At 37.2% G+C, this 15,543-nt stretch overlaps 1 protein-coding gene and 1 pseudogene across 1 annotated transcript; one reads left to right on the top strand and one right to left on the bottom strand.

Moving 5' to 3' along the window:
• The first annotated feature begins 2,528 nt into the window (after positions 1-2,528).
• LOC122289562 (reticulon-like protein B2) lies at positions 2,529-5,482 on the top strand. Its single transcript, XM_043096685.1, has 5 exons — positions 2,529-3,083; positions 3,816-3,996; positions 4,086-4,227; positions 4,873-4,942; positions 5,027-5,482. The coding sequence occupies exons 1-5, from the start codon at positions 2,882-2,884 to the stop codon at positions 5,194-5,196; spliced, it is 765 nt and encodes a 254-aa protein (XP_042952619.1). The 5' UTR covers positions 2,529-2,881; the 3' UTR covers positions 5,197-5,482.
• Positions 5,483-6,370: 888 nt separating this feature from the next.
• Positions 6,371-14,827, bottom strand: LOC122289561 (annotated as a pseudogene).
• Positions 14,828-15,543: the final 716 nt, after the last annotated feature.

Here is a 15,543-nt window from a genome sequence, read left to right as displayed (position 1 = left end):
GTCGAAAGAAGACAGGACAGTTTCAAGGACTAGAAATTGTGGTGTTTCAAGATGGTTATAGTGGTCAAATAGAACAATCTCAGGAACTTTTATCGTTGTCCTTTTGGCCTGTTGGCTGTGGCGGCCCCCGAGCTTCGCATGGCGGCCTCTCTGCTCCTCTTCTTTGAGCTCTAAGAAGGTAATCCTAATTCCTAATGCTATATTGTCCTTCTTCCTTTCTACATATATAGCGTGTCTAAGTTTAGTGCGTTCTGCTTTAGAATTGAAAAAAATATTTTCTGATTCTTATAGAGCTTCGTCTGCTAGCTTTTTTTATTCGTTTTTTCTTTTTTCTAAAGTTTGGATTCATTTAATCTCAAAATTGCTTTCATGCTATCTGATTGCAAGGAAAACTACATAGTTTATATACATATGCATAAATCGGGGAAGAGAAAAAGAAAAGGAGAAGGGGGGGGGGGGGGGGGGGGGGCTTAGAAGAAACCTTGAAAATATTGAAAATTGGATGTCATTTGATGATTCCTGAACAAACGAGGAATGCCAATCAGTGCATTCTGTTTTATTCCGCGTCCCTGCTATTCATTGGGGTGAAATCTTACCGAGTGGCCTTGAAATATGCTGTAGATCTTGGATTTTGTAGTGCATCATGTCTCATTAGCTTCGTGGGATGGAAATTTCGTATCAGAAGTAGCGTTCCTGTGTTGGAGTGCACCAGCTGTATTAATATCTAGGTTTAGCAGAATGCACTAGCTATATCTGGTTTTATCACTCCCTTTGCTTTCTTCTTAACAATGTCTTCATTGGAGTTCCATGGCATTTTAAAGGAAAAAGTGACTTGAGGTCCTCTGCTGTGGCATTTTTGTGGTGATTGATTAGCAAAAAGTGACTTGCACACCAAACTATTTATTTGGCCAATTTTGTGGTGGTTGAAATCACAATTTATTCCAAAATTTTAAACGGATGAGAAAATGTAAATTTAATTATTTATATATTATTCTTAACAATCATAAATACTTTCAGTTTGCCTCTACCTCCATCTGTCAATCGCTCCCCAGCATTCCTCTACTTCCATCGTCTATCCTATTCCATCTTCTCCTCCATTTTCCCCCTTGCCAACTTTTGGGGCTCCTTCTAGAATTGTGCTTTGCTTCCATATTATATCACCATATCTCAATCCCTACTTAATGAATTGGCCATCCCTTGCTCATTAATAAAAAGAAGAAGAAGAAGAAAAATTGGCCATTCCTTGCTCATTAATAAAAAGAAGAAGAACAAGAAAAATTGGCCATCCCTTTAGTTCTAGACTAAAAGGCTACCATGTTTTTTTCTCGGAGAAAGGGTACTTTCTGAATGTAGATTCTAAAATGCAATAAGCTGGCACAAAATTACAAAATAATTTTAGTTGAAAACAGTATCAGAATAGCTTAGTATTCCAACTTCATCTTGATATATGCTTAAATCTTCCTTTTCAAAAGTTAAAGATGCGCAGGGCCCAAGTTTTGGGGTATCAATCGCTATGCTTAAGCTATTAACTTGCTATGGCTAATGCTTAATTCTTGTGGTTGTTCTCATATGCAAGTGTCCGTATGCTTTTTTGACGAATGCTTTTAGTTTTGCCTCACAGAAACGGGAGGGATGTGGATGTGTAGGTCCATTTAAATCATGTCCAACTTTCTGAATCTGCACTGGAATTCAGGTTAAACATTGTGAAATCCATGACTTTTGAGGGTCTACAGATATAAAGTTTTCGTGGTTTGATGCGTTTTTGTTGGAAAGTTATTGTTTCATATTGCCCATTCTGTAGGCTAGTGTTGAGCACTTTTAAGCAAAGTTTCTCCTCTGCTGGCCCATGAGAATAACTTTCTCTTCTGGCTCTCGGCATTCAGAGAATGCGTGGGGTTCACAAATTTGGTAGCTGCATGTGCGTACGCAATTAGGTAGTCCACAGGCTGTGGAGTCTGGGCCATGATCTACACACAGCCTTTCAACTTTTAAGGCTGTTATGTTAAAGTGAATGGCACGGGTTGTCAAGGTGTGTTACCTCTCGGCTGTTTCCTTTGAGTAACATATAATTGGAATTTGGCTATAATCCTATGTCAAGTACTAGTCAATATCGTGTCTGCAACGTCAACATTGTGTTTGCTGCCGTGTATTAAAAATAAATATAAATATAAAAAGTTCAAAATTTATAAATAATTTCACAGTAAAAACTTCTAGAATTCTTGATAAAAATTTCAAAATGCTTTTTTTTTTTTATTGGGTTTATAAGAAAAATTTTATTTACGAGTTGGCGTAGAACTGGGCAAATCGCTTCCATGATTTGATTTGATCTAATTTTTTAATTTTTGTAAATTTTTATTATTATTAAAAAAATGTAGACGCTAGATAACATTTTTTATATTAAAGGAAATTTGGATTAAAGTTGGAATTTTAAAAGCAAAATAAAAATGAACCGTGTATGGTGGTCCAACTTATGTACGTGTCGGAAGATCGACGGTCAAGTGATTATGTCACCTTGGCACTTTCTCCTATTACTAGTAGTTACCGAAGAAACGAATTTTAATCCTCCGCCCGCCACGTGTACCTGAAGAGTAGCACTGTAGCAGAACTCTGTTTTGAACTTTTGATAGCTAAACCTGCTCCTCGATTGCGTTCTGGGTCGGACCCGACTACTCATTCAGATTCACTCCATCTCAACGGTCCCGATTAAGTCTCCCTCGCTATATAGATTAGAGGCCCCCTTGGCGGAGGTACTGAGGGCGTGTGTCTGAGAGTTTCGAGACGTTCCAAAACGTGCAGCCTTAGGGTTTTTGGATCAGTGGCCGTGGGAGATTTGGTTCATTTGATAAGGGTTGGGTTTCGGTGATTTAAGAATTAGAAAGCCATGGCGGATGAGCATCACCCCCAGGAGCCTAAGGAGGAGACGTTGATTGAGAAGATATCGGAGAAGATCCACGGCCACGATGACTCCTCGTCGTCGGACGACGACAAGAAGAGCGGTTCTTCTCCTTCGTCGATCCAGTCCCAGATTTACCGTCTTTTTGGGAGGGAAAAGCCTATTCACAAGGTTCTCGGTGGTGGCAAACGTACGTTGATTTAATTTTTGTTTTGTTTTCATATGCCACTGAAATTTTGCTGGAATCCGATTCTTTGTGGTCTCTTTTGGTTTGTCCTATTTCATTTTTGGTGTGGAAATTTAGTTAAGTTCGCTTCAAATGCATCTTACGATTTGTTTGGTGTCTGAGAAAGTGTAGTGGCGGTGGTGGTGAAATCAGGGGAACAGGAAGACTGTGAATCTGTCTGTTTTAGCAGTTTCTTTTTCCTTTCACAACCACACGTAATATTAGTGTGTCGGTGGAAGTACGGTTCGAGTGAGAGTTAAATCTAACCCCTTTCGAAAATTCTGAGATTTTTTGCACTTTCGTAACGATTGTGATTGGTTCCGCACCAATTAGTATTATTATTATTGTTGTTGTTACTTGTAAATTGTTTTCCTTTTGAGATTTTGCCTTTTTAATTTGGATTTAGATCTGAATTTGCATCCACTGCGGCATGATTAATCTACGATGTTGGAGATTCAATAGGTTTTGTGGATGTATTTTTATTGGCTTTCAAATGCGGTTGATGTGATCGGTTCTTCTAGATGGTTTTTACTTTTTAGCTTTACGAAACCTTATGAGGATCGTAAACTTTTCAAAATGGTACTTTGTAATTAAAACTTTGAGACATTATCTTCCTTCCTTGGTTGAAAATGTGATTTCCCAATATTTCGACTTGGGGAAACAAACTCATATGTTGATCTGATCTTCATGCCACAGCGGCCGATGTTTTCTTGTGGAGGAATAAGAAGATATCGGCAGGAGCACTTGGTGGGGCAACGGCTCTATGGGTTCTGTTTGAGTTGATCGAATACCATTTGCTGACTCTGGTCTGCCACATCTTGATTCTCGCTCTTGCAATTCTGTTCTTGTGGTCCAACGCATCCACTTTCATCAACAAGTGAGGCTGCTGGTCTTGTTGTAATCGTGTAATTATTTTGACTTCTCCATGTTTAGTCTGTTTGTTTATGCATCCATTTGATCATTTAGGAGTTCACCACACATTCCAGAATTTCATATCCCAGAGGAACCAGTTTTACAGATTGCCGCTGCACTAAGGATAGAGATCAACCGTGCTTTTGCCGTTCTGCATGATATTGCATCAGGAAGGGACCTGAAGAAGTTCCTATCTGTATGTCCATACCCGCATTATTTTCTCTCATTGGTATTGTTGATGTTGCATTATAATGCACATCTCCTGAGGAAATTGAGATTGGCTTTTTAGTGTTTGTTTCATAAACTACATTTGTTATACCTCATATAATAAGGATAAGCGTAGGTAGTGTATGAAATCCTGTATTGTTTGTAAATGAGAAATTTTTATTCTTTATAATGTTCTAATGGGGCTCCAATTGTATTATTGACTAGTCCTTTTGGAGTATATGCCATGTGGTTCATGTGGTTTGGGACTTTCACTATGGCGTTACAAATAGTATTAAAGCCTATCCCAATCAAAAATGTGAAACTTGATTCGTGCCACTTACAACAGACGGACCCCATCGGGAATTTAAGGAAGGTAGATTATAATACCCCATATAATAAGGATAAGAGTAAGTGGTGTATGAGATCTCACATTATTTGAGAAGAAAAAATTCTTGCTCTTTATAATGTTCCAATAATTGTATCATTGATTAATCATTTTGGAGTATAGGTCATATAGTTTGGGCATTCAATTGGGGCGTTATAACATTTTTTGTTCGTATTGTACTTTGTACTTGTTAGGATTTCTTTTTTATGGCTTATGTTGACGCTATATGGGAATGATGTGATGTATTAGGTGATTGCCGGCTTATGGGTCTTGTCTATTGTGGGGAACTGGTGCAATTTCTTGACCCTGTTCTACATAGGTAATGGACTGCTATATGCATCATGCATCAGTTATAAATTGAATAGATTAGCTCTTAACACATTGCTTCATGGCTTTAACACAGCATTCGTTTTGCTCCACACATTGCCTGTGTTCTACGAAAAATATGAGGACCAGGTGGACACATTTGCTCAGAAAGCACATGCTGAGATAAAAAAGCAATACGCAGTTATTGATGCAAAGGTCTTGAGCAAGATTCCTAGAGGGCCATTGAAGAACAAGAAGAAGGATTAGAGTGGCAGACTCGTGGCCCGTTCAATCAGCTGACAAATATTTGGTAGGGTGTTGTTTATCAAGGTGTTGTTGAATTGTATCCATGATTGTCATGAAGCCTGTAATCTTCTTACTTTTTAGGGTCTGTGGGTTCAGAACATGGATTGATATTGGATTTCGTAGTACTTTTAAATGGTTTTATCGTCCGTTAGCCACCTCTTGATACTCCTATATACTGCATATTTGCCAGCGACATGTACATTTTTGGATTTAATTTTACTTCAAAATGTTTTGCTTTTGGTGTTTATCAGAATGCTGTTTGCTTTGCGTTCAGTGATCTTGATCACTTCATGGTTAGGATGCGTTTGGTAACTGTATTTCCATGACATGCTACTTGCGCCCTCTAGATTTCTCTCACCTTATCGGAGTTTGTCGGTTTTAGCTTAAACTGGTCCCAGTCTTGGGATTAAGGGTAGGTTTGGACGGTGAGATGATAATTTTATTTTATTTTTGGATAAAAGTTTAAAATATTATTATTATTTTAGAGTTTGAAAAAGTTGAATTGAAATTTAAAAAAATTGTAATGATGAAATGAGATTAGAAATTCTCCGCAATTGTTGATTCTAATTTTGGTTCACAACTATAAGTATTATTAGAGAGAGAGAGAGAGATGCAAGCCCCATGGAGAAGATTCTGATGTTGGCTTGATCTTAATAAACAGTTTTTTTTTTTTTTTTTATTGTTTGGTTGCTGCCAAAAGTTTAGATGATCCTTAGCATTGTCCTGTTCACGTTGAATTCCTAGTTTTCCTAATCACTGGCAGTTCCATTCGTGAACCAGCCCTTTTTCCTCGCAGTTACTCTGAAAAGTTAAACCACTGCTTCCCATGTGGTACCTGAACAAAACAAGTGGTGTCTTGAAAGAGTTTAGATTACTCTTCTGATTGTTTGAGTTATTGGTACTTCTTTTAGAGAGTAATGATGTGATATTTCCCCCGAATGTGACAGCGTTTAAAAGAGTTTACACGATATTGCCCTTCCAAAAAATAAAAAGAATGTTCGCTTTCTCCTTTTAGAGATAGACGCATATGAACTATACAACATTTATGATGTCTGCGGGAGGTTTGTCCACACGTTTGATAAAAAGGATCAACCGATTCTCAATAATTACTAATTCAAGAAAGAGAAGTGTAGAGGGCGAGTAAAACAAATTTCATTCACAAACAAGGTGGACAAAAGGAAGAATGAACACCCTACAATTGAAGACGTCCACTGTAATTTGGGCATCTTCTGAAACCCTTGGGGCCTTATTACTTCTACTTCATTTTGATTACCCTTACGACATAGCAACTGTTCATGCATCCTTAAGATGCCCAGTATCTGCTAATCTTAAATATTCTCATAATTGATTTTCTCAACCTATTTATGATCAGTGAAAAGGAACTCCCAAACATCAATGCTTAAACAGCAGTGAGTTGTTTTAGATTGGAGGCACAGCCACAAGAACCCTCAAGGGGTGGCTGAAGTTCTTATTCTCAGGATCAAGCTGGAAAACTTGTAACAAGCTCCGTCTGAAGCATTATTACATACATTATCCCTAGAAAAACTATGGTGACCGCACTACATGATGGTTCCAGATTTTCAATTACCAGTTATTAGGGCATATCCAGTGACAAGCTCTTCTCGCGCTTTGTTTTCAACACCATCTTATTGTTCACTGCTTCAACTCCATGTTACACTGGAGAGATTAGCCACCAGCATTTCATAACTCATGGAAAATGCAAACGATGCTCCCCAATAATTAAGATCATTTTTCTCAACAGCCTTCTGACTAACCTCATTATAAGAAGTAAGTCAACTGTTGCTTCTTCCTTGAGCCTCCCTCTCATACAAATCGTTCCACTGCTTCAGCTCACTCGTTACAGATCCTTCAGCTGCAAAGCTTGCAGCAACCTGCATTCCAAATGGCAAAAGAAATGTTGCAAACGTTTGCTTAAATAACAGAAACCTCAATCCTCAGCATAATACATTAAACCTCAAATCCCAGGACCACATGAAATTCACCAAAAAATTTCCAGCCTACCCGATGATATTTGCTTTGTCCACAGCTGTTAGGTAGTAGATACTCTTAAACTAGGCTGTGGATAGCAGAACGTGACCATGTACTCCAAAAGGTAATCTTTCAGTGAAAAGGGCCTGTGCACCTCCAGATTAGTCGGGACTTTGTTCCCGGACACCCAGTGCGAGTAACAAAAACATAATCCTCCGGACATAACACACACGGATATTTTACCTGACTCTTTGCTTGTCTCAAGTCTTCCATGTTCAATGGCCTAAGGGTAATTACTCCCTCCTGACCTTCCTTTGTCTCTGAAGTACTTCCTGGAATCTGCCCTTCTGCAGAATGAACTTCTTTCCCTTCTGCAGCACTCTGTTTTTTCTCCTGAGAAGAATAGGTCATAAGTAGAGCTTACATTAAAATCACTTGCAAGAAGTATTCTGGAACTAAATAAAAATTGTTGCTACACTTACCAAAACCTTTAGACTTTCTTGCTGTATTAGCTCTCTGACTGGCCGATAAGCAGCAGTTGTGCACAAAATCTGTTCTAAATGGTTGCACACAGTTAATAATAACTAATTACACAATCAAAGATAAAAGTATGCATCAAACTCGAACCTTCAGATCACTTCTAGTATATCCTTCTGTCATTCTTGCTAGCTCCTTAAAGTCTGGTCCTTCTTCTACCTTTTCTTTCACCAACAGAGTTGTAAAGATTATTTCCCTGTTCTCCACGGATGGCAATCCCACCATAATTCTGTTACATCGAAGGGAGCATTATTATATGCAGAAGCGATTCTCTCAAAAATTGTAGATTCATTAGAATCCGTCTGTTTGGTCCAATTCTCCAGAAAAATCCTTTGTATTTAAAACTTGGAGCATTGTTCAAGTGGCTTGACACCAGACAGTATTCCTTTTGCTTGGAATCAAATATGGAGATTTTCCTCCTGGCTTACATGTTAATGACAGGCTATGTTATGCGACAAACGTTATACTATATTTAACACTGCAATCTTCAGAGTAATCAGGTGATTCTCACAAAGCTGTAATTGCACTCATCATATACATGAAGGACATAAAAAATAAATAAATAAATAAAAAAAAAAAAAAGATTGCATTTCTAAAGCAAATTTTAAATGGAAATAAAAACGAAAACATGATATTACCAAGTCAAAGTCTTAACGCAAAACTAAAAGTCACTAAGTAAAATACCTCCTTTCAAAGCGCCTAATAATTGCTTCATCAAGGTCAAATGGCCTATTGGTTGCAGCAAGAACAAGGATGCCTTCACCCTGTTTTGTCAAGAGCCCATCCCAGTGAGTCATGAACTCGTTCTTTATCTTCCACATGGCTTCATGCTCCCCAACTCTAGTCTGCTGCCCAAGCATGCTATCAACCTCATCTACAAATATAATAGTTGGAGAGACCTTGGCTGCCAGAGTGAATAATGCTCGGACATTCTTCTCATCTTCACCAAACCATTTAGAAGTGATGGTAGACATGGATACATTTATGAAGCTTGCTCCAGCCTCCTGGGCAATGGCCTTGGCCAGCATTGTCTTCCCAGTGCCAGGTGGACCAAATAGCAATATTCCCTTGCAAGGTTTTAGAAGGCCTCCCTTGAAGAGGTCTGGTCTTCGGAGAGGGAGCATAACTAGTTCCTAAAGGGACTCTTTGATCTCGTCTAAGGCACCAATATTGGCAAAGGTTATATCAATCTCATTTGCCGGTATAACCTCTGGCCTAATGCGCTTCTCAAATTCATTGCCGGGTTCCTATTAGAAAGTGATATGCAAAAACATTTCCACATAAATGATTATAGAAAAATAGCCAATTAGAAAGCCATACACTATAGTGTACCATGAGAATTGATAAATCAGCCACAATCTCATACATTTCAAGGAAAGTCCATAAAGTGGAAAAGGGATTTGTTTGGTAAAAAAAAGAGAGAGAGAAGAAGAAGAAGAAAGGCTCACTGGAGCTTTGGAAGATGAAACTGAATTATCCCCATCTGCCTTTGGCACTGAAGCGGATGTTTCTGCTTCACTTTTGTGTTCACGCGTAATGCTTTCAGCATTTGTTTCTGGCTTCACGCCAACAGCCTCTTCCCCAACAATATTCTGTAAGTAATTGAAAAGAAGCAGGAAACTGATCATACTGGTATAGATCACATCAATTATTCTCAACATAATGTACAAACATTCGTCCAACAGACCTCAGATGTTTCAGCATGGGCTTCCAACTTCAAAGAATCTTTGTCACCGGATTTTCCTTCCTGGAATATACTCAATCCACGGGACAAGCTGTTCCTAAGTGAGAATATAAGTACATAGAACTTATGTCTTAAATAACTGGGACACCACTATAAATGCTAATCTTACCTATTAGATGATATGACAAGTTTTCCATTTCTGTATTCAGGATCCTTGTTGTTCATTAAATGATAAGAAATTGCTGATACCACTATCTCTTCAATGTAGTTACTGAGAACCATTGTGTCTTCCACACGGATTGTATCAAGATCATCACAATCAAGGTCATTTGATGAAAGTACTTCCACGATGTGGTTTCTGTTATCTTGAACTTGGATCATCTTCATATCATCCTCCAGTTGAGACCTCCAGCTGACAAGATGGGATTCATCCTCTGGAGGCCGGATCTCAATATTGTAAGGGAAGAGAGCAGTAAGCCTCTCGTCCACATCTCCATAGTCATTATCAGGATCCATAATTCGTGAACCAAGTATCAGCACTAATCCAGACAGTTTCTTCAACATTTTCTGGAAAAAGTTATATATCTTTTGTGATCTAAGCAAGAATTTATCAACATCTCTAAGATACAGCACAATGGGCATGGTTTTTGACACAAAAACCAAAACCTGCAAAACAAGTCATCACATGTTTCCACCTGTCAATATCTTCATGAAGTAACAAATGAGATACAAACCCACACCCAAACTAATAATCAGGGGTGTGAACATGACACGGTGGAAGACTGTCACTGAAATGCACAACAAAAGGACTGTACCCTGTAGAGAGACTGTATAAGAAGCTTCTCATCAAAGGACCAGCTGCTTGTGCGTTTAAAAGGAGCTAGAAAATTAAATGCAGAAAGAAAAGAAATCAAAAGCAGCAGAAAGCATAGAAACCTGTTATAAGGAATAAAAAAATATCTACAAGATCGTCTTCTATAAATATCATAATTAATAAGAAGCATGGGCATGATTGATGGAGAAAAGAGACAGTAAAGAGCAGTCGCAGTTAAAATTCATATTAAGTAGCATCTTATTCTTATCCATAATATATCACGCAGTGAGTCAAGCTTTCATAACTTTGATGAAACCTTGAGCATGTAACACATTGAAAGCATCTATGCCCCTAACATAAATACACCGATACTATGTGTTTAAATCACCACTAAAAGGTTCCTGGACACTCATTGCATTAGAAAATGCACCAAACTTCAGATTCAGTATAACCATGGTGAATTGGCACACAAAGTTGTTAAAAAAGAAACACCAATAACAATGTGCACAACAAGGGCTTGAAATCCTTCTTGTCAAACATTGCACATTCTAGGAATAAAATATCCATCACACAGCATCACTCACACTGAATCAGTCGTCAAATACCGTACTTATTTCATTAACACATCACACTATTCCCTGAACTTTCTTGCAGACCCACGTATCAGTCAGGAATTTTTAATAAAAAAAATTTTTTGGGTAAAAAACCTGGATTTGCAGGAGTGCTTTGTGAAACAAGGTTGCTGATGTTAGCTGAAGCAGAGGCATTCCTGCGAAGCTTAGAAGGAGGAGAAGAAGCTTCTGATGGCCTGCAATTTGTGAACAACAGGCAATCATAAAGATAAAGTAATAAAGAGGGACCTCATACATTTATTTTGTCACCAATAAAGGCCATCCGCCCTAAAATACCTTGATCTAATATCCACACCACTGCTTTGCCTCCATAGTGTACCTGAAACTTAAAACTTTTTTGTCAGAGATACAGCACAAGATGAGAATCATAGATACATGACATAGACAGTACTAACCAAAATATCAATTGAGTCAAGATTATAAAAGTACAAGGCATACCAAACTATTAATTAGGTTGAGCATGATATTATCAGTGTACATGCTACAAACTAAAGATTGGAGCCAAATCCTATATATGCTGGAACTAAACTTATCAGATCTTGCTATTCTTCCAGTTTGAAGAAAACACAATTATCTCTACTAGATAATATGTTGCATATAGAGCCCAAAACTTCTCAAAGAAAGTATAAAACAACAATGAGATGATTACAGATCTTACAACAATGTTTTATAGAACCATACTGTGTAAGGTTCATAGATCAAATGACGACAAAGCATTCACCACTGATCAAATTGGTCCCCTAGAATAAAAAGCAATGATCTTTTTCTTTATACCTTTAGCATCCTGCCACAGATCCTCCCTCTGTGGCAGGATTGAAAATGATCCAAATAAGTCAGACAATCGCTCCAAGGTTGACTCTGAAGTGGACCTTTTAAAGGACTACAAAACAAGATCACCAACTGAAGGAAATAAAAAAGAGGCAGTCGAATAGGAAACTCTTAATGCATGCAAATCGTACTGGAAAATACACAATTCATACACGAGGCAAACATGATCAGATCTATTAGGGAAATCTTACATATTCTTTGTTGGCACTACCATATTTGCTCTGAATCTGTACAAACCCAACCACTACAATTATTAGAACGAGATAAACTTCAAAGACAACAGCAACTGCAGATACTAACCTTCAGTGAAAACTCAGTTACATCTAACAGTAGTAACTTTGCTTCAAAGAAATGGGCTAAAGCCTTGGCAAGCATTTGTTGGTAAAGTTCTGCAACACAAAAATTATATTGATTACTATCTTGGTAAAATTTAAAATGTAAACATGTTTCATTCCAGATGAGTTAAATGTTATGGTTTGGACAACCAACCGGTAGGTCCAGAAAGCAAAATAGCCCGACTTGCAGGAGAAAGATTTTGTGTGTACTTCGAAATATCTGCATCTTTCAAATGGAAATAGGCAGCACTTGTTAGCAAGACCCGTGTCTGCTCACTGCCATTGGAATTGTCCAAATAAGAACATCACGATTAGCGTAAAATGATCGAAGGACTAATAACTGTATGCAAATATATTCCAGTAACAATAAATTATGTGTACATCCTATAAGGAAACAAATTGCAGTGTGAAGCTTCTTCAGAACAAACAATGCCCAGAACTTATGTTCTTGATGGCATTCTCATTTACTGAGACGATATGACATCAGATAATAATACTTCAATAGTAAAATTAGCGATGGCTTTAGCGGTCTTCTTAGAATTAAATGAATGTGCTGAAACAAAGAAAAGCACTCGATACATCTACATCACTTCCATTTAATTTCTACACTTTTATTACAAAATCTGATACAGAGGTTGACAAGAAGCAATCAAGTGAAGGGTATCAATTGTCACAATTTAGGATCCGAATATAAGTATCTAAAACCACTTGTTTAATCCGAGTGTTCAGGATTTTACTCAATTCTAAAAGATCCTAATTTCTTATCTCATGCATCCGTCATAATGAAGACTACCGCAGTTTGAAAGGAAAGAATTCTGCCTCTTTATGATTTTCCCGTAAGGTGTATTAAAACAACTGAAGCTCATGGATTCTCTTGAGAAAACGTCCCAAAGTATTGATAAGAAGTTTATTACATCTTTTATGGAGGGCCGGCGTCTAGTAATGATGGAGTTTGATTAATTTAAACTCTTGTATGCCTAGTCATCATGCTGCCTAAGCCGAGAACACTTGGATTCTTAAAGGCGGCTCTGCAACATACAATACAGGAGCATACAAGAAGACCCGGAGCTGAGAATAAAAAATTAAAAGAAATGAAAAGATAAGAAGACCTGGAGGGTTGCAATTAAACAGAATTTATAAATCTTTCTTAAACTAGAATAATTCCCCCCCACAACAACGTTTTGGCAGCAGAGAAGTTACTATATCGGGAAGGTACACTAACCAAGTTTCAAAGTCCAAATAAAAAAGGCCAAAACCAAGAAATTCAATTCAAAGACCTAGAAAACAGCAAGGCGCATTACTGTCAGAATTCTCACTCATAGTTCAGATTTGAGGCAAACAATAATAACAAAACTGTGGTATATAAGTATACATCAATCCACTCCAACAGAATCACCACATCTCCATTATCACCCTTCTTTTAAATGGGACGCTCCAGAAATTCCATCCAGTTTACAGTCTAACCCATCTTTTTAGAATTTTGGTAGAATTTTACTACTAAATCTAGTAGAGAATACATCACTTAGACTTATTATAATTATAAAAAATCAATAAATCAATTTTTATTTTTTAATCATTGTGACTTTAGTGGTATACAGGTTGAGTATGTAAAAAAAACAAAAAAAAAAAAGGATAATAGATTTTTTATTTAATTTTAATCGGGGGTCACACAGAACCCAACACGATCTTATTAAGGAGTATGAGAGACTGAAAAGGCATACTCGATGGTTTCACGAAATAACACCTGCATTATCGCGGTTTCTAAAGAAAGAAATATCGAGATATATGATATATTATAACATAATAGTGAAATAGTGTGAGATTACATTTTTTTCATACCTTTAGAACATTGGAGTCGATGGTAGGGAGAAAATTATTAATGTCTTCAAGTTGTAATTGTCCGCACCATTACAACTATCATTTCTCTTTTATAAAATTATTTTATAAAATCAGCGATAAGCTTAATCATTAATGCGATATCAGCTATCATTTTCACAAAGCATAGATTTAATTGTGTCGTATCAGTATCTATGATACCTGAATTTCTAGCAGAAATCTTTAAAGCTGAAAGTAATTTTATCATTCAAATCAGAGAGACAGAGATAGAGAGGGAAATCAATGGAAATAAGGAAGTAGTCTAGTTTCAGTTCACCTGAGGTATTAGGGGAATTGGTCGAACGTGACCTTACTTTCTCTGCCGTCAACTATTAGCCGGAGCATCTCCTGCTCCATTTTCTCCAGAGTGACGGCGTTTGAGGCAGAACCGGCTCTGCTCCATTTGCTCACGGCCTGTCCCGAAGCAAACCCAAGCCCCACTCCCACTCCCACCCCTACACTCAAAGCCGACAACAATATGCTTTTCTGTTCCATTTCGAAACCGACTTCACAGCCAAACATAGAGGACACGAGTTCCAAGCCTGTTATGTATTATCAGAGAATAAGGACTCAAAAGCTCGAGGAAAAAAGACAAACTGCGAATCAGAATTTTTCGTGTTCTAAACTGAAAAATCCACGAGCTAACCGACTTTTCCTCAATCGATTCTCCGTCTTTCTCCGACTCAAATTCTTGTTTCTTTTTTAAATCTCTAGTGTCATGGCGGTAGATTAATAAGGCGCGAAAGAAGCGGATCTTGTAGCACTAAGAGTCGCCGGGAAGTGGTTAATGGCGGCGGTGAAGCGACAGATACAGGGACAGAGACGGAGAGATAGGCGGTGATGGCGTTTGCTCTTTGTTCCCGCTTTTTCAGGACTCTCTTCCTTGGCTTTTTAGTTTTTAAAAGCCAACCTACACAGAGAGAGGGAGTAGTGTCAAGGTTCATTACGTGGCACTATTTTGCTTGTTTAATGGATCGGTTAGATAGTTCACGATTTTTCTGACTTTCTATTTGTAAAAAGCAAATAAAATATTAAGAATAAAACAATACAATATTGATTATACAACAATAAAATTTAAAAGATGATGTGATCGCTACTTGGCATGTCCCAACAAAAAAAAAAAAAAAGGATGATGTGTTGGCAAATGCAAATGGGTTGGTTGACGTAATTAATTAGAAAAATTATATACATAAATCTTGATTCACACACTTTTATATATGATTTTATATTTTTTAAATATTTATTCATGCATATATTTAAATAGAAAAATAAAAATAATAAAATATGTTGATTAGATAAAAATGTGTAGTGTAAATATTTTTTTAATATTTATCTATTAAAAAGATATGAAATAATAAAAACTTTATAAAAACATTAAAATATCTGAAGTAAGATTGATAAAATTGCCTCGATAAATGGGATGGAAAAGTATAGTTACAAGCATAATTGTGCACTAATGTGATGTGATTGGTCAAAAAGTAAATTTTATTAAAAACAGTATTAATTTAAATGTTAAATATGAATAAATTAGTATTGATACACAGATTAATGCATAACTGTACTTGTATGTAGCAAAACTCAAATGGGATATGATCCTTTACTTGCAGAGTGTCG

This window comes from Carya illinoinensis, chromosome 12 (genome assembly GCF_018687715.1).
Source record: "Carya illinoinensis cultivar Pawnee chromosome 12, C.illinoinensisPawnee_v1, whole genome shotgun sequence".
NCBI lineage: Eukaryota > Viridiplantae > Streptophyta > Magnoliopsida > Fagales > Juglandaceae > Carya > Carya illinoinensis.
The sequence above is the reverse complement of the archived record's forward strand: the minus strand, read 5'-3'. Positions and strand labels throughout refer to the sequence as shown.